The sequence below is a fragment of the Hyaena hyaena genome, unplaced genomic scaffold (genome assembly GCF_003009895.1).
Source record: "Hyaena hyaena isolate Hyena2069 unplaced genomic scaffold, ASM300989v1 scaffold_101, whole genome shotgun sequence".
Lineage (NCBI taxonomy): Eukaryota > Metazoa > Chordata > Mammalia > Carnivora > Hyaenidae > Hyaena > Hyaena hyaena.
In genome coordinates this window covers 3,028,209-3,055,444 of record NW_024080733.1, presented here as the reverse complement: position 1 = coordinate 3,055,444, position 27,236 = coordinate 3,028,209, and the positions used below count along the sequence as shown (strand labels likewise).

The window sequence follows — 27,236 nt, the reverse complement described above, 5'->3', positions numbered from 1 at the left end:
CCACAGAGTTTGAAAATAAATATAGATGAGAATAGTAAAATTCTCTCTGAAAAGCATGGTGGCTAATAGATACTCCAAAAATGGAATCTTTAGAAAATAGTCTCATATAGTTGCTTGCTTGAGACCTGACATCAGTGATTTAAGAACCTGGTAGTTCTGAGGACCTTGGGGAGGGAAGTGACCTTTGGAACTAAATCTGCGAGGTTCTGTGCTGTTCCACCACTTTCGCATATGCGTGGTGGTAGACATTTTCATGTAGAATTATGGATATTGCATATAGTTTATCCTTATTCTTTCATTTTTAAAAAGATAAGCCTTTCATTTTGTTTATTATTTATTTATTTATTTATTTATTTATTTATTATTTTTAAGTAAGCTCTCCACTCAGTGCAGGGCTTGAACTCATGACCCTGAGATCAAGAGTTGCCTGCTCTACTGACCGAGCCCTCCGGGTGCCCTGGATATTGTGTCTAGTTTAAAGCATACTTTAGGCTAAAATGAACACATCGGGAGACTGTAGATGCTGGCAAGGATGTGGGGAAACGGGCCCTTCCTACACTGTTGGTGGGAATGTAAACTGGTGCAGCCCCTCTGGAAAACAGTGTGGCGGTTCCTCAAAAAATTAAACATGGAACTCCCCTATAACCCAGCAATAGCGCTGCTAGGAATTTACCCAAGGGATACAGGAGTGCTGATGCACAGGAGCATATGCACCCCAATGTTCATAGCAGCACCCTCAACAATAGCCAAAACATGGAAAGAGTCTAAATGTCCGTCAACGGACAAAAGGCTCAAGAAGATGTGGTTTATATATACCATGGGATACTACATGGCAATGAAAAAGAATGAAATCACGCCATTTGTAGCAACATGGATGGAACTCGAGGGTGTTATGCTGAGTGAAATAAGTCAAAGAAGAACAGATACCATATGTTTTCACTTATATGTGGATCTTGAGAAAATTAGCAGACGACCATGGGGGAGAGGGGGAGGAAAAAGTTATAGAGAAGGAGGAAGGCAAAATATAAGAGCCTCTTAAATACTGAGAACAAACTGAGGGTGGATGGGGGTGGGGGAGAAGGGAAGGGGGGTGATGGGTATGGAGGAGGGCACTTGTTGGGATGAGCACTGGGTGTCGTATAGAAACCAATCTGACAGTAAATTATATGGGAAAAAAGCACACTTGATGTTGTTTGTGGTTCTGCTGGAGGGAGGTGGGACAGAGGCTTTGCATTAGAGCATAGCCTTCAAATTCGGGAGTGGATCAACCTAATTGCCAAGCTTGCTAAAAATAAAAATTCCCAGAAGTGCTGAACATTGACTGTATGTAGGACCCGGGTTTCTGTAGACTTAAGAAATTCTGCAGGGCACACCAAGTTCAAGAGCCATTCTGCAACATGTCTCTGGACTTAGGAGTTGGCACTCGCAGGAAATGTCAAGCTCAGGGGTTAGTGGACTGAGGAGGAAGAGTGTGGGATATCCCCTCTGGAGGGTCTGCCCCTTGCTCAGTTTGGATTTACAATACCTTACCCTCCTGAAAGTCTCTAGTATTTAATAGCCCTAGAAAGACTAGTGTGTATATGCTCTGAAGGCATATTTCATTTTAGAGCTATAGACCCAGAGCAGCTGGCATAGTACCTGTCATGAAAGATGCTAGATAATTGGATGATGACTTAATGAATGAGTAAATAAATAAAAACAAGGATGGACATTAATTATAATTGGTATGAAAAATACTGAGCCCAGAAATAGAAACTCCGGGCCATGTCCTGTTCTAGCCATATAATAGCACTGTGAATCTGCTAATTAAAAAAAAATATATATGTATATGCTTGAAACCTGGAGCCTGCTTCACATTCTGTGTCCCCATCTCTCTGTCCCTCCCCTGCTTGTGCTTTGTCTCTCTCTCAAAAATAAATAAACAAACATTAAAAATGAAAAAAAAAAAAGAAAAAAGTGGACAGGTAGATTCTGACTTAGTGGAAGTTAGTACATTCTCCAAGTGTGACTTTATTTATTTATTTATTTATATTTATTGGAAAAAATGTTTACATTTATTTATTTTTGAAAGAGAGAGACAGAGTGTGAATGGAGGGAGGGGCAGAGAGGGAGACACAGAATCTGAAGCAGGCTCCAGGCTCCGAGACATCAGCACAGAGCCTAATGTGGGGCTCAAACCCACAAACCGAGAGATCATGACCTGAGACTTTCGGAAGCTCAATGGACTGAGCCGCCCAGGTGCCTCTCCAAGTGTGGATTTCTATTGAGAGTGTGGACTTGTCATAATCCTGAGTTGTTCCTTTGAGAACTCTTTGTAATTTACAAGTTAACCCCAAAGAGAAAGTACACTATCTAAATGAATGAGTTTCTAATAGTGGGAAGTACCAGCATTGTTTAAAGAACACTGGAATTGCTTCTATAACAGGCAATTCCGACAGTAGTCCATAAATCATAGGGGGCCCATTCTGACCCACTCTGCCATTTGGACTATGTCTACAGCCAAGGCATTGTGAGACACAATAAGGAATTGAAACCCGAGATTTTTCAGCACACACAGCAAAGTTACCTTTAAGAGTCCTACATGTGAAGTAATGGAGTTAAGTAATTTAAAGTCCACTGTGTTTGGTGCAGGAAGCAAATTGATCCTAAATACATGTATGTGCATTTTGGATTTCTAAAACACTTCCAATTACTCACATTAATTTAATTCCCGTTGGGAAATACATGGTTTAGTAAATAGTTCATTTATGTGTTGTTCTAAATAAGTCTGAGTATTACCCTGAAAATTTGACAAATTGAATTTGTCTTGAATGTATTTATTCACTTATTTTTGGATATTAAAACAATTTCATTTATTAATATTATAGGGTCTTGAATTCCTCAAAGGAACTTCTAATGGCAAAGAGGTTGCATTCCCTGGAGGACGAGCAAATACGCTTCTTTTTATCGCTTGTGGGATTTCTGGAGAAATTACTGCCTAATCCTTTCGACTCGCCCAGTGTTCCCAAATCCCGTGACCTCCCCTCACTCACTGAGACTCTTGTGAACACAAGCCATTTGTGGTTAACTCTTTCAAGAAGTTTAGAGAAAGACCCATCTGCTCTTGATACTCAGAAACTTCTGGAACTTGGCAAAGCAGTGATTGAAAAAGCACAAGCCCTTGAACATCTCTGGACAGAGAAGGAATCAAACGATATTTTGAGATCTATGGAACTAGTACTTTCTGCAATGAGTCCCACACTCCTGGAGTTGTGGATGGATGGCACTTCCAAAGGGGAAAGAGACAAACTGGAGACCTTGACTACGCGTCTTAATTTTTCTGTTCCAGATGACTACAGAGTTCTTAGCAAGAGCTTTAACTTTTCCCAGTTGTTCCATTCAGATTGGCCTCCATCACCATCTGTGAAAATGGACTTCGTACACTTAAGTGAAACTGTCATAAGCAGTCTCTATGAATTCGGATTTCTGGGGCAAGACCAAGTTTCAGAGGCTCTGGACATTGTCTCTGCCTTACAGAATGCATCTGAGCATTTCTCAGCCCTTCCGGAACCCGAAAAACGAGAAGTTGCAAAAATCTTGACTCAGGTCTATCTCCATGTCTTCCAGGACAAAGATTCAGCTTTGCTTCTGCGGATTTATTCTTCCTGGGTCCAGTCTATGTTTCAGTTCTTGAGTATTCAAGGCACAGACTCATTGCTACCCTCCCTTACACAAATCTCAAGACACTTTTTGGATATCATAGAGCAATTTCATTTCCAGAACATCAGTGAAGCACTTGCATTTTTATATGAGACAACAGGGCTTCTGGAGGGGATTTCTGAGGGATCTTATTGTCAGCAGTTGCTTTTGCTTTTTAACTACTTGGAGCTTCAGGCCCAATCCCTGAGGTCTACACAGGGCCCTGAATTGAAGGTGATTCATGCTACATTGACAGGCCTGAAACAGCTGCTCATGGTCGATGAGGATTTCCGTATTTCTTTCTTTCAGTACATGAGCCAGCTCTTCAATGGGTCAGTAGAAGCCCTGTCAGGTAGAGAATGCTTTGCTTTGGAGAATAAAAATGTTTCTTCCGTGAGTTATTCAATAGATAGAGGGTCCTCACTTATTCTTCCGTGGGCACAAATTCTTTCAAACCTGTCTGCAAATGGCAGTGTGTTCAATGAGTTAATGGCTGTCCACTGTACCATCTCGTGGCTCCAAATGTGGACTGATATCTGGGGAAGTATATCTCAAATATTCAAGCTTGGCACAGATATTTTCACTCCTCTTTACGATGGTCTCACTCAGCTTCTAGATGCATTGGAAGGAAATGTGGAAGTTTCTAAAAGTTGCCAGCAAATGTTTTCTACCCATGACCCCACGAGACTCCTGCTGAATTTGTTTAAAAATGTAATTCAAGCTGAAGGCTTTCATGATTGGGGTGAGTTTTTGAGTCTCAGGGATCTTTGGGTAGTATTAGGTGATGCCTTAGTTAGCATGAACGCACTTAACCCCAACCAAGTAGAGAAATCCCTTTTCACCATGGAAACTGCCTTGTGTCAGCTAAAGACATTTCCGTTAAGCACAAATGCCAGCAGAGAGTTTTTATATTCTCTGCTTGATGTTTTCACGGAGTTAAGCAACACCTCAGAATACATTGACAGAGATGTACAATTGATAAATCGCTTTCTTTCAAATAACCACACAAATCAAGGAGTGAAGTTTGAAAGTGTCATCACTGAGCTAAGAGAAACAATGTTATTTCTTAGAGATGTGTCACGTGACCAAGATTTATTGTCCTGTGCTGATATTTTCCAAAATGTTACCGAGTTGATTTTGGAAGATGGCTTATTACGTGTAAATACTTCACAGAGGGCGTTACATATTCTGGCTGTGTTAAATTCCACATTTTTCTCCGAGGACACAATCAGCAGACAGAAGGGGTGTGTCACATGGGTAGACATCACAAACCACCTGTACATGATGTATAACCCAAGTGTTTCACAAGGCTATCCTCAAGGTATTTGGAAAGGTTTCAGAGTCATGGAGAACAAAATTAACTCTACATTGAATCTTGTTACTGGGATGCTAAATATAAAGGACTCTCACTGTTCATTCAACAAGTCAGATATAGATTGTGTGAATACCGTATTGAAAAATGTGATCGACTTCCTAAATGTGATACTCACTGAAGTCTTTGAAGAGGAAAAGGTACCTAAATTGGAGATTTTTTTAACTCTTTTAAATGACTCCACAAACCAAGTAAGGATGATTATCAGCAACTTGACAAGAGACTTTGATTTTGTATCTCAATCCAACTGGAAACATTTTATTGAATTAGTCCTGAGACCCATAGAAATGTCAGATGACCTACCTAGCCGATTTAAAAATCTTTGGTTGCATTTAGTAGCTCTGGGGAAGGAAATTCAGAAACTTATGAAAGCTTTTTCCACTCATATTCTAGAAAGTGAATCCTCTTTTACATCTGAGAAGCTTTTAAATATATTTGCTACCAGTCTCAAAGAAAAGGATGTCAACAGCTTGGGCAATTCATTGTATCAGTTAGCCAGTTACCTTGCCTTCAACTTCTCTCATGATCTCCAAAATCCACCACAGATAATTCCACACAAAGTCCAGAAAGCTGTAGGTCTTGGTATCCAACTGGTTAGGGATGTGTTCAACTCCCTGACACCCTCAGTTCTTCACAACATTCCACGAGACCCTGCTAATAGTCAGGTTTTCAAGAAGGTGACTTCTCTCCTGCATACCCTCAAGAAGCCAGACATAGACCTACTGGTTGACCAACTTGTACAAATGAGTGAAGCTCTAACAGATTTCTTTAAGAATGTCAGTACATTGGGTCCTGGGCATTTGGGGGTCAACTTGCTTGTTGACTTGCTGGAAAAATTTGTGGACAGCTCACATTCTTGGAATGTCAATCACCTGCTCAAGCTCTCACGCCTTTTCCCGAAGGATGACGTTAACGCGGTGGTAGACGCATACTACGTGCTTCCTCATGCCGTGAAGCTCTTGCAGAGAGGAGTTGACAAAAACATCACAGAATTCCTCAAGGATGTCTATAACTTTGCTGTCCTTCATGGCATAAGCATTTCAGACGTCACCAAGGAAGACTTTGCTATTGTGATAAAAACTCTTTTGGACACAGTTGAATTAATATCAGACAAACCAGCAGTTCTTTCTGAGGCTTTAACTTGCCTTCCTGTGGTTTGGTGCTGGAATCACACAATTTCTGGATTGAGCCAGGATCCCAAGGTAGAAGCCTGTAAATCCTACGAGCTCACATCTTCCTTTTATAGCAAAGTGGCCAGTGTACTTGACCTCCTCCACCTCTCTCGCCCGGGTGAAGGTTTACAATGTTCGGATGAAGGTTCACGGAAGGAGATTACTAGGAAGATGGTCTGTGTCACTCGTGAACTAGTGGACTGGACTTCTATTTTTCTAGAGCTGTCTGAAGCTTTCCATGTTCAAACTTCACTTGTTGAAACTGTACAAGGATTTTGGCGTAAAGTGTTACCGTTTGTCCTGTCTTCTGGAAATCAGAGCAATGACAGCTTCTCTGAACTTTGTCCCAATGGCCCCATAAAGCAAATTGCTTCGCAGATCATAGCCACACTGAAAAGTGTTAACTTTACAAAAATTACATCATATGAAAGCATTCTTGATACACTAGCCAATTTAAGCAGGATCCTCAACATTAATGAAGGCACAGAGGTATCTGTTCAAAATAAGATTTCCTTAAATTTGGAAAAGATCGTGAAATTGCCTTCCAGGGATCAGCACCTAGAAAATGGCGCCCATTCCCTAGAGTCTCCATTTGTGATGTTTCTGGATGCTGATGTGACGGACAGTGGTTTAGAAGCACCATCAAGTTTTACTAAAACCAGTGAAGTGATTCACAACTCTTCTTACTTTGAGGAACTACGACTTGAACTTGAACAAATCATGACAGAGCTAAGCCATGACTTTCCTATCAGAAGCTTGCTTTCTGAAATTAACAAAGAAATTCAAGTGATCGATTCAGAGACTCTTCAAAACATAACTTTGCAACTTACCCATGTTTTTGAAAGCCTGGGCTCCTTGTCACTGAAGACATCAGAAATCATTGAAGATTTTCTATTGGGCATGAAAAACTGGCTTCATAAACGTGCAAACAAAGATGTCTCCAGAATGATTCAGACGTTCTCTCTTCTGATAGCCAATGAGAGTTCAACTGATGATACAGCTTTGTGGACCAAAGATCTTGCTACCTTTTTGGGTTTTCTTAAAGCCATTTCTAGGGAAGGTGACTTTGGTGTTGCCCATTTAACTCAACTGCTAAGCCAAGAGCAGCTAACTAATTTGTCACTTGTTCAATTCCTTTTTGAAAGTGTCCTAATTAATTCAATCAGTAAGTTAGCTGGGAGTTCTCCAGAGGCAGCCTCAGACTTGAGTGATACTAACTCTCAGATAACGAATTTCCTTAACCTTACCTTGAACCAGACTCTGTTAGGAAATAGTGCGGGAATAATCTTCCCTCCAAGAAGTGCAGTGGATTTCATGGAACAGCTTTTGCAAACGTTCTCACTTTTACTGGAGGAAAATTCTGAGAACAGACTATCTGCTCTGCTGAAGGCCTTCCACAAAGACATCGCTGCAGAGATGAGGTGAGTCTACTTTTGCTTTGTATGATAAATGCGGTCATCACACGTTACAATCTCCTTTATTTCCTGGAACGTGTAAACATCAGTGACAACATCTCTACCTATGAATGATCTTGGGCACAAATTTTGTCATTTTGTCATTTTATTAAAATGTCAAGGTGAGGGGCACCTGGGTGGCTCAGTCGGTTAAGCGTCCGACTTTGGCTCAGGTCCTGATCTCGCAGCTTGTGAGTTCCAGCCCCGAGTCAGGCTCTGGGTTGACAGCTCGGAGCCTGGATCCTGCTTCGGATTCTGCATCTCCCTCTCTTTGCCCCTCCCCCACTTGCACTCTGTCTCTCAAAAAAAAAAATTAAGAAAAATTAAAAAATATCAAGGTGAAATAATTTTGATGATTGTCATCTAAGTAGGAAGAAGACACGTTATAGAAACCTAGTGGCAATTAATTGCTTATGTGTTCTTACATTCTTGGGTTATGAAAATAGTTATGAAATTCTATTTTATATGGAACTGAAGCACTAGTTCTTATATACGTAGATGCGTATACATGGTCATTATTGAATCGATGTGTTAGGTGTGTCATCACAAGTGAGGGATTTAAATATTTTTATTCCAGTTGATCTCCTGAGATGTTTATATTTGGAACTGAGAATATTCAAAAACCTTAAATGCCCAAGCAGAGGAGGGGTAGAGAGAATGGGAGAGAGAGAACCCTAAGCAGGCTCCACACTGTCAGCACAGAGCCTGACATGAGGCTCGAACCCACGAACTGTGAGATCATGACCTGAACTGCAATCAGGAGTTGGATGCTTATCCAACTGAGCCACCCAGGCACCCCCAAATTCTAAAACTTTAAAAACCAATAGTCCCATTAAATTTTTTTCATATATCCTTTTTTCTTGGTTGTTTTTTAGTTTTTGTTTTTTTCTTGTTTTCATTCTATTTGAAGCTTGCCAGTGAAAAGGCTGGAGGGAAATTCTACTTCATTCTGTGATGTCTGTGTCAGTCAGGGCTCAGCCACAGAAATTGAAACAGAACAAGGATTTAATTCTGGCTTCTGTGCTTTAGGTGGCCAGCTAAGCAGGTGCAAAGTCAGTAGGACGGGCTGTCCGGAAGTCATGCTCACAAGCAGGCAGAATACCAGGGGAGGAAATTATTGTCTGCAGGAGGCCATCGAGGGTGGGGGGAGGTGATAGGCAGGAAGGTGCTATTTGGGGTTGCAGGGTCAGGGAAGTTCTACGACTGCCCTGAACGCCTTCTAAGCAATGAAGTCAGCCCCCCCCCCCCCCAATGATATCCTGTCTTATTATTTACTCACCAGGGGGCTTTAATTGCACCGGCAAAATCGCTTCCCAGTGGCACCTGGGTTAGCGTTTATGCTGCAAACTGGCCCCTGATGTCCCTGTCATGAGGGAAGTCACTGTGTCACTCACGGAGACTCGCAGCTCATGAGAAAGGTATTCTGGGGCTGTCACTCAGCTTAGCCATGCTCACACATCACAGCCATCACCTGTCTGAGTGATTTGCTAGGACTTTGAATGCTCAGGAAGATGTTACCTCTTGCATCAAGAAGCGCTTTAATTTTAATTTGTCTTTAATCTTTATTTTTGAGAGAGAGAGAGAGCAGGAGAAAGGGGGTATGTCAGAGAGAGAGGGAGACATAGAATCTGAATCAGGCTCTAGGCTCTGAGCTGTCAGCACAGAGCTCGACACAGGGCTCGAACATACAAGCAGTGAGATCATGACCTGGGCCGAGGTTGGACGCTTAACTGACTGAGCCACCCAGGCATCCCTAGAAGCACTTCATCGATTTCACCTTCCTGTTTTTAAAAAAGCAAAAGTATGTGGCTTTTGAAGTGGCTAGGTTTGAGGCATCATGAGGGGATTATCCCTGAAATGCCTCCACCTTTCTCATTATTTGGCACCAAAGTATTAATTTTCTTCTGGAAGGTGTGTTAGCATGTCATCTTGCAGATTGTGTAACTCCCTCATGATATGCTCCTATAAAGCAAAATTGTGACTCTAGGTTTTAATCTTCCCATGGCTAAACATGAAATTAAAACATATTTATTTATAGTTTTGTCCCAAAGGATAACATTCTAGAAATTCTGACACTGGATCAATTTCTTACCATCTTGAAAGAAGACCGACTGATGAGCTTTTTTTCAAGTTTAAAGGACGCTATAAATCATCTCATCAAAAGGCCATTTATTTTAGACGATGGACAATTTTATTTTGCTATTCATCGAGGACTGAAGTTCATGAGAGATTTATTTAATGCTCTTCCAAGGGAAACCTCAGGGGCAAACAAGACGGAAGATAATTTGGAATTTCTTGGGGTTGTGAGTCAGTTGGTCCGCCATGTGAACAGTTCTGAAGATCTCTTCCAACTCAATCATGATCTGAGGTCAGCCCTTCAGCTTGTGAGAGAAACTTCCACAGAACTAGCACGGCTCATGGACACACTCATCAACTCTCCTCACAGGGACTTCCATAACGTGTATCCCACACTCCGAGAAGTCATACTTGCTAATCTAACTAGTTTGCTTTCCTTTGTCAATAATTCATTCCCGCTAAGGAACAGGGCAACATTAGAAATGACCAAGAGACTCCTTGGTGTTATCTCAGGAGCTGGTGGAGAAAGTGGTGCCCCGGAGCCCCTGTGGGAGATGTCCGACACCTTGACCTTACTGGTGAGGGACACTGCTGAAATGAGACATCTTGCCTCCTCAGTGAATTCTGCTGTGGAACTCATCAGGCTAGCCCAGAAGGTTTCCAGGAAGATGGCCACTGTTTTTGAAACTCATTTCATCTCCAGCACCAATGAAACCATGAAATTCTTTGACAGTCTCTATTCCATTTTGCAACAAAACATTCAACATCTTGTGAATGAAATAACTACTTTGAAAAATGTAGACCACCTCATATCTGAAAATATAAACAACTTGTTGACGCCATTTCTTGACTTGGTTTTTGGGATGATGGGGGTCACACCTTATATTTCACAAGACCCTGATATTGTCAATACATCATCTAGCACATTCTCTTATGTGAACCAATCCGAGGACTTATCTGATATTTTGGAAGAAATTGCTGAATTTTTAACTTCTGTGAAAATCAATTTGGGAGCTATGGAGCATCTAATGGTAGCTTTCAATAATGGGACTCACCTATCTGGTATAGATTCTGTCAACCTATGGGAAGAAATTTTGGATTGTTTGGTTCCTATAACTAGTATCATCCACCAGATAGACTTCTTCCGTCCCGATCCACTTCTCACTCCTTGTTGCCCTCAAGATACTAAGTGGGAAAGAACCCAGGAAGTGATCCTGTTTTTGGATGAACTGCTATCACAAGACCGCACGGAAATAGGGACGTACTTGAGAATGGCGATTGACCTCACCTTGGAAGCTCTTTGGAATAACTTCCAGAAGGATAACAGGACTGTCTTTAATCTGTTGCTGACATTGGCTCAGGATCCAGATAACCTTTTGCAAGCCATAGAAAGAGCTGCAGAGGTCTCCAGTGGAACAGGTGATCTGAGTGAAGCTTTGTTTGTCAACGTGTCTCTCATCCGGAATGTAACTCATTCACAGCTTGAAGAAGCAGTCCAGATCATGTTAAGGAGGATAGCTCTCTTGTGGAAAGCACTTCACATGAATAACTCTCAGTGGGTAAACTCCACGAGAGCTTTGTTCCAGCCCATTTTTGAGAGTTTTATTAATGCAGCCACTGGAAAGAATATCCCATCGGGGAAAGAAGAGAGGATCGAACCACTATCGAGCTTTGAGAAATACCTGAAGGGATTCATTGCATTGACGGAGTACTGGCAGGATGTCCCACTGATGGATCAAAGGTAAGAAAACATCCAACTCACTTCCTTTGTGCCCCAGTGCAGGAGCTACAAGATGGGACAGAATGAGCTTGAACCAGGTTAAGTATGGTTCTCGACTTCACTTGATTCACGCTGGTGTTTGTCCAGTGTCTTCATGATTTGACCTATGATTTGGCATGTAAGTATGTTTTGGGTTTATTGAACAGGGTGTGAAAGTACATGCTTTCATTTTCAAAAGTGAAACCTTCTTCTAGTCCCTTGTCCCAGGCTAGGTATATACATGATTTTTCTATTTATATGCTCTGGCTGCCAAAGGTCATACTGTTTGGCAGGCAAATAAGAATATTAAGCCATGTACTTCATGCAGAAAATTGTACTTTCAGTTGTAACCACCCCTGGAAAGGGCCAGGAAGCTCTTGACTTCTTCTGTCCTTAAGGATTTTATTTTATTTTATAATGTTTTAAAATTTATTTATTTTTGTGAGAGAGCAAGTGAGAGCAGGGAAGGGGCAGAGAGAGAAGGAGACAGAGGATTCGAAGTGGGTGCTACACTGACAGCCCAATGGGGGTCTCGAACACATGAACCATGAGATCACGACCTGAGCTGAAACTGGATCCTTAACTGACTGAGCCACCCAGGGGCTCCAAGGATTTTATTTCTTTTTAATTAAAAAAAATTGTTTAAGTTTATTTTTTGAGAGAGAGACAGAGCATGATCAGGGAAGGGGCAGAGAGAGAGGGAGACACAGAATCCAAAGCGGGCTCCAGGCTCTGAGCTGTCAGCATAGAGCTCAATGTGGGGCTTGAACCCACAAATCATGACCTGAGCTGAAGTCGGATGGTCAGCTGACTGAGACACCCAGGGGTCCCAAGGATTTTATTCTTAAGTAATCTCCATATCCAATGTGGGGCGTGAACATACAACCCCAAGGTCAAGAGTCTCATGCTCTACCAACTAAGCCAACTGGGCTCCCTGGCTTTTTGCCTTTCTAAATTCAACCCAATGCTGTGGTTGATCCACTTCCAAGCACTGCCTCCATCCCTGGTTTCCAGTTGGAAACCAATTGGCTTTCTTCCATGGGGAAGACACCAAACGCCCCAAACAAGTAATCCCATTGGTCATGGGTTTGAGGTCTGACTAGGTTCGAGGTCTGACTAGCCTGACTTTGTTTTAAAGTTTATTTATTTATTTTGAGAGAGAAAGAGAGCCCAAGTGGGGGAGGAACAAAGAGAGAGGGAGAGAGAGAGTCCCAAGCAGACTCTGCACTCTCAGCACAGAGCCTGATGTGGGGATCGAACTCACGAGCTGTGAGATCATGATCTGAGCTGAAGTCAGATGCTCAGCCAACTGAGCCACCTAGACGCCCCTGGCAAAAGCAAATTTAAAACAATATGCTGTAAAAACATAGAATTGCATTTAAACCCCGCCCCCCCCAACCCTGTTTTGGTGCCACGGTGTTCTGGAGAATTCTGAGTGTGGCATTTACTCAGATGTGATGTTGCCCTGTCTCTCTCAGCATCAGGTGCCCCAGAATGGGTGACTCAACACTGAGGTTTCAGAAGCCAAGATGCTGTCTTCTTTCATTGTCAATCTCCGGGCTTTTCTTTTCAAGGAATTTCAGGGAATTTCCTTGGGCAAGTTGTGCCCTTAATCAGTTATTGTCACCCACAAGGGAAAAAGGAATAGATGGACACACACTTTGTTAAATTCCTTTAGAAGCGCTTCACAGAGGATGTTAATTTATATGCTTGGTTGTGTCTGACTTGGAGGACGGCTCTGAAATTTGGAAAGAGTAGAAGCTCATTGAAGAGTGAGCCAAAAGCCATTTGGGGTCAAAAAAGTAAGAGGTAAATGTGAATTCCTGAATTCCTGAGCCCACGTTGTCAGTGGTGTGATGGCAGAATGGAGCAGGGCCGTGGTTGTGGCTGGATCCCCCCTGCAGTTGTGAGATGGCCTCGGCAGGAAGGGGATGCTGAAAAAGTAACGACTTTTTCAGACTTATGAGTTCTGGAAATCCCACGGCCCACGTGGGGTCACAAAGGGAGGTCACTCGTGGAAAGAGGGCAGGCTGCGGGTTCTGCTTTATTTGGGGCCGAGGGTGGGGTCCTAGAATTTTGTTGATATTTGAAAGAGAAGAGATTGGGGTGCCTGGGTGGTTCAGTCAGTTAAGCGTCCAACTTCAGCTCAGGTCATGATCTCACAGTTTGAGAGTTCAAGCCCTGCATTGGGTTCTGTGCTGACAGTGTGGAGCCTGCTTGGAATTCTCTCTCTCTCTCTCTCTCTCTCTCTCTCTCTCTCTTACTCTATCCCTCTCCCCCATCTCTCTCTCTCTCTCAAAATAAATAAATAAACTTTAAAAAATTATAATACTCCCCCCTCAAACCAAAGGAAAAGCCAGTGGTCAGGGCTCACACCACAGCAGCGTGTGAAAACTTTGATCCGGTCTGTGTCATTCCAACACCCTAAGTGGACTTGGTAAAGACCAACACACGTGCTCACACATGTGCACACACAGGCTACATGCCCCGTAACCTTAGGAGTGTGTTCAGAGATAAGACTCTCACTTACATTCAAAATCACCCATTGCAGTGAATTCTCTGTCCAGAAACAGTCAACTGAAAGATGTCTTTCCGATGCCCTTCTTTGCTTCTCATTTTTGCCACCCTTTGATCCTTCATCCCTGCATTCGAGAAGGATCGAGACAAGGGGAGGGCAGATATCGGCTTAGTGGCCCCAGGACAGGCGCTTCGAACTACTGTGGGAGATTCCGAGTTTCCTCGAGGTCCAGACGGCCAAGCAGGGCGTGGAGTTACGGTGTTTCCTTGCGCACATGAGGGATGCACATGGCTCGCTGGTTTCCAACCTTTAATGCCACTGTCTGTTGTTCTCCTTAGTGTGGAGATGTGTCAGCTGTTCCAGCAGCCTCGGAAAGCCCCGGAAGCCGTCGCGACTCTGCAGAAGATGACAATGCTGGCTCTGCGCCTGTCCGTCATCCTTGCAGGTGCGCCGCTCCTGGCCCTGTGCCGACTCTCAGGGTTTGGCGGTCTGCCGGATGGGAGGGCTACCCTCGAGTGTCTCTTAGAGTCCAGTGCCGGACTTCTCGGGACCCCAACGTCCCCCATGTTCTCACCCATTGTGACTTTTCTCCAGGCAAGATGGGTGACCCCCTCCCCCCCAGGCTTTTGAGCTTTTTGATTTGTGTCTTTGCCCACAAAACGTGTGTCCTTGTCTCCAGTTGAACTAGGGGCGCCTGGGTCGCTCAGTTGGTTAAGTGCTGGACTTTGGCTCAGGTCATGATCTCAAGGTTCTGGGGTTCTAGCCCGCGTCGGGCTCTGTGCTGACAGCTCGGAGCCTGGAGCCTGCTTCGGATTCTGTCCCCCTTTCTCTCTGCCCCTCCCCTGCTCACAGTCTCCAAAACAACAACAACAAAATCAAACTCCAGCTGACTTCTGTGGCCCCGAGCCAGAAACATGGCCTCCCCCTCTCCGCTGGCAGGGACGTGGAGCAGACCTTCGTCAAATGCAGTGTCGGTGTCTTCATGTCTAGCCTCCCTCCGCTAGAGTTGGTGCTCCTTGAAGGCAGCACCATGTCTTCCTCCTCGGTGCCCATCCAGGGCCTGGCACGGAAGATGCATTGCACCTGCGGGTGCAGAGTGCCCTGCGCAGCCCCCTGAATTCCCGGGATGCCCTATAAACCCCCCGCATTAGTGCCCTAGGAATCTCCCTTCCTGCAGCCGTGATTTCGGTTCCTGGGTCCGGGGTGCTCATTCAGTTCCGCCCCGCGATACTCAGCACAGTGTCTACAGTCTGCAGTCATGGGCAACTATACGTTTCCTTGCCAATGAATTCACTTGTCTCCTAAGATCCCCAACTGCCATGGAACCCCCCTGGGGTCACAGTGAAAGGACGACACAGGTTCTCTTAGACTCTGTGCGGTACGTGAGCAGTGCTCTCATAGCACTCCCGCGCCCCTGCGCTGGATCAGTGCTGCGCCAGTGATTTCTCATGCGCACACGCGTTACCACGTCCCCCGGATCAGTGTCCAGGATACGAGGGCCCGGCCCAGCTGTCCCCAGCGCGGTCTCCCCAGCGAGGCAGCAGCCGGGAGTCATCATGCGACGTCACGCCGGGCTAGGTGTCGCCATCCTGGAGAACAGCACAGACCCAGCTCCTCCCCCACAGGAAGTGGAATCAGACTGAGTGGGGCAGGGTGGGGGCAGGTGCTTGGGATCGTACAGGCTGAGTCCGAGTCCGGCTCAGCAAGTGCCAGAAGAAACTTCCAGAGAGTGGGATGCAGGCCCGATTCAAAGCTCACTTAGGAGGCGTAAATAAAGCAGAGCAGGCACACGGGTCACCCCCGGGACTTGTGTGCTGTGGGTGCTGGCTTGCGCTAGGCTGCCCCTTGCAGGGCAAGGTGAGGTGAAAAACGGTGATTTGGGGACCAATGCAGGCATCGTTTGGGCTAAGAAACAGGGAAAGGAATGTATGCGTGTGTTGGGGAGGAGGTAGTGGTAGTGAGACATCTGGCGAGGTAGATGTAAATGAAACCCCAGGTGTCATGTACTTTAAGTCTTTAAAAAAGTTTTTAAAATGTTTTATTTATTTTTCAGAGAGAGACACAGAGTGTGAGCAGGGGAGGGGCAGAGAGACAGAGGGAGACACAGCATCCCAAGCAGGCTCCAGGCTCTGAGCTGTCAGCACAAAGCCTGACACGGGCGCTCGACTCATGAACTGTGAGACCATGACCTGATGGTCGCTCAACCGACTGAGTCACCCAGGCGCCTCCCCCCTCCCCCCTTTTTTAAAGAAAATCTCTCCTTCCACTTAGCGATGTTGCGAACATTGGCAATTCTGTTGAAAGTAAAGATTTAAACGCCTAAGTACACCTTTGGACAGGCACCAAATGTCTCCAGCACGGCGAAGCGCTCCCAGGTACAACACAAATCCCACTTTTTTTCTACATCCCGAAGGTTTCCCTGACATTGAGCCCAGTCACCTGCAGACACGTAATTATTCTGACATTTCTCAGTCAGCCAGCCTGATGGCTTTGAAGTGAACTGATCATTCATTAATACCTGGATTTATATTTATTTTGCCCTTCTGTTTTGTATATATATCTCATATATATCATACCTGAAATTACGTTAGCACCAAGATTAATTTTGAATTTTTATGTTTTGGAGAAAGCCAGGCATGCCCGAGTCCCATTCAGGTGGTGGCTCCCCTGTTCTCCTTACTGAACTGTCTCTCCATGTATGGGGTAGGAGGTCAGTGACAGGCCGGAATGGGGATTCGGGGTGGGGGTGGGGTGGGCCAAAATGGACATGTGGCTCCTCTTCCATCACGCAAGGGACCAGATGCTCCTACTACTGAATCCAGTGGTTATCTGCGTGTCATAGAACCACATTTGGTATCACCATGGGGATGGCTGTCATTTTTGTCCTCCAGATCTCATACTTGAAGTCCGTTAGGTCTGCATGAGGATGGGACAAGTGGCCTGATTGGCTTACAGAACTAGGGGGAGTTGTCTTTGACCTTTGGTTTCTCAAATTGGCAGACAGAGGCCCAGGCGAGCAAGGCGGGCTGCCCGGGGCCTGGGAGTGAGGAAGTCGGGGCCCCTCGCCTACCGAGCAGCCTGTGGGAGCGAGAGCAGCAAGGGAGAGGGGTCCAGAAAAGGGGGCTGCAAAGCCAGAGCAGGGCATTGGATGTGTGCAAGAGCCGGGATTATCCACAGGAGCCTGAGCAAGGGCCAGGCCCACAGAAGCAATCTGAGGGCCAGCGAGACTGCGCCACGACGCTGGAGGGAGAGGCCCAGACAGCAGTGTCTTGGAGGGCGTGCTGCCGGCCGATGTTGGATGCACGGATGGATGCGGGCAGGTGTGACAGCTCAGTCCGTCATGCCTGACCAGAACCTTCCAGAAACACCAGGCCTCCGTCCTCACCTCCCTTGCTTTGTTGTTTCATAGCAGGAAACGCAGGATGGACATAGTCCTTGCCCCAAGTCACATACAGGCAGGGAGTTCTTTACTGGAGCATTCGATGCCCTTCTGGATGATGCAACCCCTGAACAGGCTGTTATGTCTTCTCCCAAGGAGAGGCCCAGTTATCCACAGAGATAGACGCTGTCGTGTTTTATAGTGCCGTAGCCCCTTTTTTTCTGTATTTTAGTGAGGGATTACTCAAGAGACACATGTTACATTTTATACAACGGGGAGATCTCTTTTCAAAATCTGAAATAGCGAGATCAATGAGAAAATATAAACAAACGAGGCATTCAGGTGGTTGTTTCTGAAAAGCAAGGCTGGGTATCTTCATTTTTAAATTTTTAATTAAAATTTTAAAAAAATGTTTATTTGTTTTTGAGACAGAGACAGACAGATAGACTGAGAGTGGGGGAGGGGCAGAGAGAGAGGGAGGCACAGAATCTGAAGCAGGCTCCAGGCTCTGAGCTGTCAGCACAGAGCCCGAGGAAAGCCTTGAACTCACAAACCGTGAGATCCTGACCTGAGCCAAAGTTGATCGCTTATCCAGCTGAGCTACCCTAGTGCCCCAAGACTGGGTAGATTCTATGTGGTCTGCATTGTATATGGTGTTGACCCTTGAATGATGCAGGGTTTGGGACACTCACTCCCTGTGCTGTCAAAAATCCACATATAACTATTGATTTCCCCCCATACCTAACTACTAATAGCCTACCATTGACCAAAAGCCTTACGCATAACATAAACAGTCAATGAACATGTGTTTTGTATGTTCTGTGTATTATACGTTGTATTCTTCTTACAGTTTATTTATGTAGGTAATCTCTACATTCAGCGTGAGGCATGGACTCACCACCCTGAGATCAAGAGTTCCGCGATCTGGAGTCCCAAGATCTACTGACTGAGCCAGCCAGGCCCCCCCTTATATTTTGTATCCTTACAATGAAGTAAGCTAGAGAGAAGAGAATGTTATTGAGAAAATGCCAAGGAAGAGAAAATACATTTGCAGTGCCGTCCCATAAAAAACAAAACAAAACAAAAAAAACAAAGAAAACAAAACTGAGTATAAGTAAACATGGTTCAAACCCGCGTTGGACACTTAACCAACTGAGCCACCACGTGCCCCTCGTTTCGACGATTTAAGAAACATGGATGAACTTGTAATCAATTCGAATGTTTCAGAAACGACTCAGTGAGAGCAGCTGGCTTGGGGGAGGATCATTCGCTGATGACGTGTCTGTGTGTTTCCTCTGGCAGAAAACCCTTCCCTGACGAGGGACATCATGTGTGCGGCTCTGAGCTGCCCGCGAGGTGGGGCGGGGCGCCTCATTTCACCTGCTCTACAGGGGGCCACCTTGCTGCACGACCACTACCAGGTTTGTCCTCTGCCGTGTGTCCATGCATTTCATGGTCATCCTGACTGGCCACGCCAGGCCGTGTCGGGCGCTAGGCTGTGGGGTGAGCCCTCTCCTCCCCTCCCCTCCCCGTGGCTTCTGCCTGGGCTGTGCTGGGGCCAGCAGCGTGCATGCGTGAGTGCGGGCTGTTCCAGTCCTGGGAATTCCGCCCACTGGTTCTTGAACACCGACTCCCTAGTAAGCAAATTCTGTGAACGTGTGTTAGAATAAGGTATGTGAGAAACAAGGGCTCAATTCCTAATTATTTTAGCGTGTTGTTTAGTCTGTCCTCCTTGAGACTGCTCACGTCTGGTGGAAGTGTCCCACCGTAGGGGGCTGCCGTCCACCTCTTCCCAATCCTTTTTAATTGTTTTAATGTTTATTTTTATTTTTGAGAGAGAGACATAAGCAGGACAGGGGCAGAGAGAGAGGGAGGCACAGAATCCGAAGCAGCTCCAGCCTCCGAGCTGTCAGCACAGAGCCCAATGTGGGGCTCGAACGCACGAACCATGTGATCATGACCTGAGCTGAAGTCGAATATTTGACTGAGTCACTGAGGCGCCCCACCCGCTTCCCAATTCTCTGCTCAGGAATGTCATGCTGGTGGCTTGAGCTAGGCCATGGTGACACCATGTATACCATGGAAATTGGCAAATTCTACAAATAAGTGCTTTTTTTTTTTTCCCGGAGAGCCAGTTATTAAACATTTACGAGCCCATCGTGGGCTTTGACTCACAGAGAACACTGGCGAGTACCAGGAGCTGACAGGTGCATGGGGACCGGCTAGCAGCTTCCTTCATTAACTTGGCCGTGAGCCCAGGAGGCAGCTCCTCTGGGCCTCGAGCTGGAGCCAGGCCCGTGGTCGCGACTTTTGCCTAGCACCGGCGCCCTCACCCTGGGAGCTTAGGGCACAGGGCCCACCGGCAGGCCTGACCTAACGTACGTCCAGGGGAAGCTGGGTCATCACCCCGAGTAGAGAGAGGGGTGTGTGGAGAGGCTGGAGGAAGTCAGGCTGAGCCCCACACCCGGTGAGGGCACGGAAGGCCTCCCTCCATGAACACAGCGAGGAGCAAGGGCCGGGGGACCTGCATCGGGCTCCAGAGGAGGGGTGATGCTCGGGAAGCGTCGGTGCTTCTGCAGAGATAATGCTTTGGTGGTCCTGATGGTTTCTTTAGACCTTCCAAATCTGATTACCGTCTCGTGCAGATCTTTGTCCGCTTGAAATGAAATTTTGTCCCACAAAAAACCAAACCCCGACAGCCGATTTTTGAGTGCTGAGCGAAGTTTGCGAGCTTCTTTCAAAGCTGCCTCGAGGACGGGTTTCCTAGCTCCGATTAGATTGTCCGCTGTTCCGGCTGGAAACAGCGAGGTCCGTTTTGAAAGGGAGCAGACGTTCCTCTCTTAGATGACAAGAATACAAGTTTGCGTATCTCAGGATGCCAGAGCCTGGAGGACAGATCAAGGTTTTCAAGAGCCTGAGTCTTTTAGAAGCAGAGATGCTCTCCAGCTGAGGGGCATGAAGTGCCCTGTGCCCGGCAGAGGTGAGCGAAAGGCGCCGTGCTATTTTGGGCATCCCGGCTGCTGACTGAGCCTTCTAACACAGAGGCGCCTCGGGGCCAGGGGACGTGAAAGCCCTCACCGAGTCGATGAGGCCAGTGTTGAGGGTGCTGGCCCCTCGCCATCTTTCACTTATGACCATCAAGTGTCGAAAGCAGAGGTCAGGGGATCAGAAATTACATTAAACCACGACAGCAAGTGCCCAGTGAGTCCTGGCATGGAGAATGTGGCTGGGATCCAGCTTGGACTGGGGGCTTCCCACCCTCTCTCCAGATCTCGCCCTTGGGACGTGCCCGTGGGCATCATCTGCAAAGCAGCCGGAGCTCACCTCCCTGACCAGCTCCTACGGGATCACAGACCTCTGCAGCCTGAGGCTGGCTCATGTGCTTGGTTGCCTTAGCCTGTCCCCAAAGCACAGCCTCGCAAACATCAGCCTCAGCCTTTGTACCCAGCACTTCTTGCACGGAGCACAGGGTGTCTGGGAAGAGGGAAGCTGGAACTTTCCTTCCAGCGTCCTTGCTGCTGGGAAGGGGCTTGCACTTTCCTTTCTCTGCAACCCCCTGTGAATCAAAATTATTGCGTTGTTAAACCCGAGAATAAAATCCAGGGCAGGAATATTATAAATGAGTAGAATTATGTTCCATATGCATAAAACGACGCATTATGAACTAAAGGTTCTTTTATACAAGGGGAGGCAGGGCCCCAGGGTAGCGGGTTTTCTTCAGCCTGTGTTCTCAGAGGTGAGCTGTCCCTGTATTTCTGGCCTGGGTGCGTCTGTGACCTGTGTGCTGGGAAGAGAGGCCCCCACGGAAGAGGGGGAGATTAAGAGGGGCCAGCAGGTCCACCCACCTTGCAGATGCTCTGCCCCGTGGCTGTGAGTCTGCGGGGCTCCTTCCCGGGATGGAAGCCGCGGGGAGGTGTGGGAGTTGTATCCTGTGCTCACCCTTCTGGGCTGGTGCTCCGGATGGGTTTTCTGAGTGGGGGAATGAATGACCGTTCTGAAGGATTTCTGTTCTAGCTTCACTCTCAAATCGATGGGGAAAACGTGAACTGGGAAAGGGAAACACAATCCTGGGCGAGTTGGTGAAGAGGTGCCAGGTGGGTGGTGGTCTGGCTGGGTCGGCTCCCCCCAGGAGGTGCTGTGCTGGTGGTGGTGGTGGCGGTGTGAATTCGGGTGCTCCAGTCGTGTGTGAGTGCTCTCTGGTGCTGTGTTTGGGAGTGCTCCCGGGTGTTCTGTGTGAGTGCTCCCTGGTCCTGAGTGTGTGTTTCCCAGTGTTGTGTGTGGTGCTGCTCCCTGGTGCCCTGTGTGTGAGTGCTCCCAGTGATGTGTGTGTGCCCCCCAGTGCCCTGTGTGTGGGAGCGGTCCCTGCTGCGTGTGGGAGTGCTCCCCATTGCCGAATATGTGAGTGCTCCCTGGTGCCATGTGGGAGTGCTCCCTGGTGCCCTGTGTGGGAGTGCGCCCTAGTGACCTGTGTGTGGGTGCTCCTTTTGCTCAGTGTGTCAATGTTTCCTGGTGCCTTGTGTGAGGCTGCTCCCATTGCTGAGTGTGGGAGTGCTCCCTGGTGCCATGTGTGTGGGAATGCTCCTTGGCACCGTGTGTGTGTGTGTGTGTGTGTGTGTGTGTGTTTGTGTGTGTCCCCAGCGGCCTGTGTGGAATGCTCCCTGGCACCTTGTGTGTGCATGTGTGCGTGCGTGTGCACGTGTGTGAGTGTGAGTGTAAGTGCTCCCCACTGCACTGCCAAGTCTCGGTCCCCGGACTGACCCTGCTGCACCAAGCGACTCCTGGGCACAGGCCCTGGTGCCTCCCCACGCCCGTGTTCTTCTCACGTAACTCTCCCTGGAACGTGTCTGTCTTAGCGCTCTCTGTCAGTCCCCTGACTGATCCGTGGTTTTCCTTTGTGAGAGAAGGTGATGGTGGTTTTGAGGGAAATACTTGGAAGTTGTGTTCCACAGAAATGTATGAGTGTCGGCTTACATTTGATCCTTTCTTCCTTAACTGACCTAACCCGGGGCCATGCTTCCACCGCCAGGGAGGGTCAGGAGATGTAAATAGAATATGACGCAGTGAGTGCAGCTCTGGAGATGTGACTGAATTATAGGTAGTGGGGTTTCTGTGTCGGGGAAGGTACGGACTGAACTGTGTTTTACTTGTACTTACACGTGTGCAGCTCTTACGCTTGTTTTGAGTTTTAAACGACCCGTGTTCGTCACTTACTGTTACACCAGATAAAAGGATTGCATTTTTATTGATTTATAGGGATTATTGTAAAGGACTTGTTTTTTATTTTAAAAAAATTTTTAATGTTTTTATTTATTTCTGAGAGAGAGAGAGAGAGAGAGACAGCGTGAGCAGGGGAGGGACAGAGAGAGAGGGAGACACAGAATCTGAAGCAGGCTCCAGGCTCTGAGCTGTCAGCACAGAGCCCAATGCGGGGCTTGAACCCATGAACCGTGAGATCACGATCTGAGCAGAAGTCGGCCGCCCAACCGACTGAGCCACCCAGGCGCCCCGTAAAGGAGTTTTTGCACGAATGATTGGTCTCTTGTGAAGCTGGTTAACGTCCATAAGAAGACGCTGAGATAGCCAAGGACTCCTGGGGTCAGGGTGTAGACCGGGGGGTTCCACCGAGCCCCTGGGAGTCCTAGGAGCACCCCTCTTGCCAAGGGGAAGACTGGGAGCTTCGGGACTGCACCGTGGACTTCAGGACGGGGCAGACCCAGCTTTTACCCACTTGACGAGTGGACGACCACATACGATTTCTTCTCAGGGCTCGGTTTTGTGGCTGGGAATTGTACAAAGCCTCAGTTTTCAAACCAGGAATGGACTCCAGGAGGCCAAGTACCAGGGCACCTGCCGGGCGGTGCTTGCACCCTGGAGCGGAGAACATATGCCCCGGCCTGGAGGGTCAGTGGCGGAGGAGGGGACAGAGGTGGTTCTCCGGTGGCCCAGCCTCTGACGGCAGTTGGAGGGAGCCAGCAGACCTGCTCACACACACCCCGTCTTCAGTGCTGCATCCCCCGAGACCCAGGAAATACTTGCATGCCATACCCGGGGTGGGGGACTACACACACATTTATCCGGAAACCAGACTGGAGTGCTTACCAGCAAGTGTGTGTTTATAACCACCTCCTTGCTGTTTTCTAGGAAATAGAAGAGGCGTGGTCCTCACCCCTCCAGCGAGACTGTGAAAGTCTTAGCAGGAATCTTTTCAGCACCTTGGGGAGCTTCAGGAGCAGCCTGGAACATGCCACGGACCAGGACTGTGAATGCCAGCCAGAGCTTGGCGTGACTCGTCACCGTGTGCACAAGTATGTGAGAGCCCGGCCCTCGCCTTCCCCGCCTTCCCCATGGTTTCCTTCATAAAGACGTCTCAAGGCCCCAGGGGCACCTGGGCGACTCGATTGGTTGAATGTCCACCTCTTGACTTCGGCTCATGCCTGACCCCAGAATCATGGGATTGAGCCCTGAGGCAGGCTCTGTATTGAACGAGGAGCCTGGTTAAGATTCTCTCTTTCTCTCTGCCCCACCCCTGCTCTCTCTCTCTTCATTCCCCTCTCAAAAAAATGTCTTGAGTTTCTAAGTTATGAATCTCAGACAATAATGTGTGCCACATGCTATGAGTATGCATATTAACACATATTTTCTTAACATCAAAGTTTCCCATGTTTTCAAGTTAAAACAATTTATTTTCCCTGTTTATTTATTTGTGAGAAAGAGAGAGAGAGACAGACTGCGAGTTGGGGAGGGGCAGAGAGAAAGGAAGACACAGAATCTGAAGCAGGCTCTAGGCTATGAGCCATTAGTACAGAGCCTGATGCGGGGCCTGAATGCACGAACTGTGAGATCGTGACCTGAGCCAAAGTCGGATGGTTGATTGACCCACCCAGGCACCCCATCCATGACTTTATGTTTTTAATTACTTGTTATTATTATTATTATTACTACTACTATTTTAGAGAGAGAGAGAGTGAGTGAGGGGCAGAGAAATAGGAGAGAGAGAATCTCAAGCAGGCTCTGTGCTGAGTGAAGCCTGACATGTGCCTCAATCCCATGACCGTGGGAGCATGACCTGAGCCAAAACCAAGAGTTAGATGCTCACCTGACTGAGCCACCCAGGCACCCCTATTATTATTATTTTTTATTAAGTCATCTCTACACCCAACGTGGGGCTTTAACTCCTGACCCCCAAATCAAGAGTCATATTCTCCATGCTCGCCGGGTGCCCCCATGACTTTATGTTCTCAGTGGTGAAATATAAGAGCAGCATTAGCTTAAAGGTCAGCTTTATTGATGATCAAGATATTTGATCAAACTTTAGAGATTATGTTGTGGTATTAAATACGTTTTATACGGGGTGCCTGGGTGGGTCAGATTTTGGCTCAGGTCACAGTCTCACGGTTCTGGAGTTTGAGCCCCACGTCAGGCTCTGCACTGACAGCGTGGAGCCTGCTTGGGATTCTCTGTCTCCCTCTTTCTCTGCCCCTCCACCACTCGTGCTGTCTCTAAAAAGAAAAATAAAACTAAATAAATAAGTGAAAACTTACTTTGTAAGAGTGGTCCACCATTCCTCAAACTGCCTTCCCATGGGAATAACCTTGTCTGCAGCCCTCCACCTCTGTGCCCCCGGCAGAGGCACTCAGGCACTTTGTACCCGGCAAATGACTCATTCACCCCACGAATCATGTTCACCCCTTGGTGTCTCAGCTTCCCACGCACTCCGTGATCCGTTCTGTCCTTTGTTTCCATTTACGGGGCGTCATTCGTGAAGCACCCTCTCTCCCCTGACTCCTCTCGCCCGGCCGGGGCCCTGAGGAACCGCCCACAGAGCCCTGATGGCGTCAGGATTCACACTCGGAGAGCATCCGGGGACGTGCCGTGCTTCATCATCTAGGAACCTTCTGGAAACGCGATGTGCTCCAGCTCCTCTCCTGGGAACGGGGGCAGTGTTATTCACTCCTCTTCATTCTGGGGCTTCCTCTCACCTAAACCTGCTTTAATTTTGTGCCATTGTAGGCTGGCCCAAAGCCTCGAGAAGACTTGGTTGTCGGAGAATCCTGTGATGACCTTCCTCAGGAATTTCACAGTGACCGAAGGTAAGATGGGGTGCCTTCAAGTTCGCGTCCTTGAAAACTGTGTTTTCTCACGCAAATACATTCTTAAGATAAAACCTACAAAGGGAAAGTTACGCTGTATGTTGGTAATAATTCATAGCTTGGATGTATTTGGGGAGTCCTAAAATCCTGGGGACCAAAGCCAGGAACAGGAGGGAGAGAAACTTCCGTGGTCTGGGTTTCGCCTCGGCTCTGCCTCCCTGGACAAGGCATTCAGTGTCTGTAAGCGTGTTTTCCGTCTGTTCAGTCTGTATAGTTCATAACACCCGCGTAGCACCTGGGTACCCCCCATGGTGAGTTCTGGAAAAATCCTCACGCAATCTTCCTCTTGATAAAAAAAAGTGGGAAAAGTAAATAAATGGAATGAGTTGTCACTGCCCCCGATGAAAAACATCTTTCTGGAGTCGACCCTAAAATATACAAGTCTCAGTCAGGGCGAGTAGTCACGGGAGAAGGGAGAGACCCCCCCCCCCCCTCCGCGTTTGCTTTGCCTCCGGGACGAATGATTTGGGCTTCTCCAGGGGGAGGGTGTGACTTTGATGTTTATCATCTAGTTATCGATTCTCATTTTCATAGTTAGCAGGAGCCCAACATTTATTGTTATAAAAATTTCTTCCCTTTGATCATTTGTCAGACGTAAAAGTCAAAGACTTGATGCGGAACGTCTCCAAGCTCACCAGCGAGCTTCTATCTTCCATCCACATCTCAAACGAGACCATCCACAGCATTCTAGAAGCCAGCATTTCCCATTCCCAGGTGCGGTGCCCCTTCGCCTCCAGGCCCGCCTGATGCTGTTGGCCTGGGTCCCCGTGACACCCACCTTCCAGTCCCGTGGGAGTGGGCGGGCCGCTGTGCCGAGGGGCTGGCTGGAGGCAGAAAGGAGTGAGAAGCAAGCCGGGAGCCAAAGGGCATCGCTGTCAATGTCAAAGCATTGGGGGCTTTAATTTGACAACTTTGCCTTTTTGGGGTTAGAAAGACTAAAATTGGTGATGATATTCAATCCAGTTATTCTCAACCTTGATGCACGACCCCCCAGGGCAGCCCTGCTTGGTTAAGTAGGAGTTGCACATTCTAAAAAAACAAACGCGATTTTTTCCCCTACACATTAGTTATGCTTGCCTTTAAGTTGAGAATAACTTTCTACGTTGTCTGACCACGTGGGGAGGACGTGGCTTATGTGCAAGCCATCGGGTAATGAGCCGTGTCTCATCCACGGTGCCTGGGACGCAGGGTCAGTGCACACAGGGGTCCAGGAACGACCCTGCCCTGGGTGGTTCTGGCTGCGGTTTGTGCACAGAGGTGGGAAGACTGAGTCCACATCGCCCACGGCCAGTGGCGCGGGACCCTTTGCTGGTAGTTCTCTGAGACGCCCTTTCAGGTGCTTTCAGTTGGAGTTTCACTTCCTGTACTAAGAACCTTCTAGAAGCAGTAACTTAGAAGATCGCTCTTCAGGGAATGTTTCTGTTGGCCATCAGCCAGGCCCCGATCGACATTCACTTTCATGTTGATTCTATAACCGGGAGCCAAATGCAAGCCTGGACAGGTCACTCCATCACGGGCCCGCCTCATCTTCCTGTGCCTTCCAGACATTGCCAGTCTTCCCTGTTCTGGGTTTGTGGCACCCCTGCGTCCCAGGAGTCCATCAGTGCTGGTTTTTCAGCTCATTTACTTCATGTCTCTGTTGCATTTTGGTAATTCTTGCGATGCTTCAAATGTGTTC

The 27,236-nt window shown here is 47.3% G+C and overlaps 1 protein-coding gene across 1 annotated transcript in view; it reads left to right on the top strand.

Moving 5' to 3' along the window:
* The window catches only part of ABCA13 (ATP binding cassette subfamily A member 13), a 326,881-nt gene that overhangs the window by 61,280 nt on the left and 238,365 nt on the right, over window positions 1-27,236 (top strand). The window contains exons 17-24 of the mRNA XM_039235661.1: window positions 2,868-7,643; window positions 9,715-11,493; window positions 13,896-13,898; window positions 14,368-14,474; window positions 18,711-18,829; window positions 23,550-23,713; window positions 25,419-25,498; window positions 26,151-26,272. Coding sequence (XP_039091592.1) covers window positions 2,868-7,643; window positions 9,715-11,493; window positions 13,896-13,898; window positions 14,368-14,474; window positions 18,711-18,829; window positions 23,550-23,713; window positions 25,419-25,498; window positions 26,151-26,272 — 7,150 coding nt within the window. The remainder of the gene's footprint in view (window positions 1-2,867; window positions 7,644-9,714; window positions 11,494-13,895; window positions 13,899-14,367; window positions 14,475-18,710; window positions 18,830-23,549; window positions 23,714-25,418; window positions 25,499-26,150; window positions 26,273-27,236) is intronic.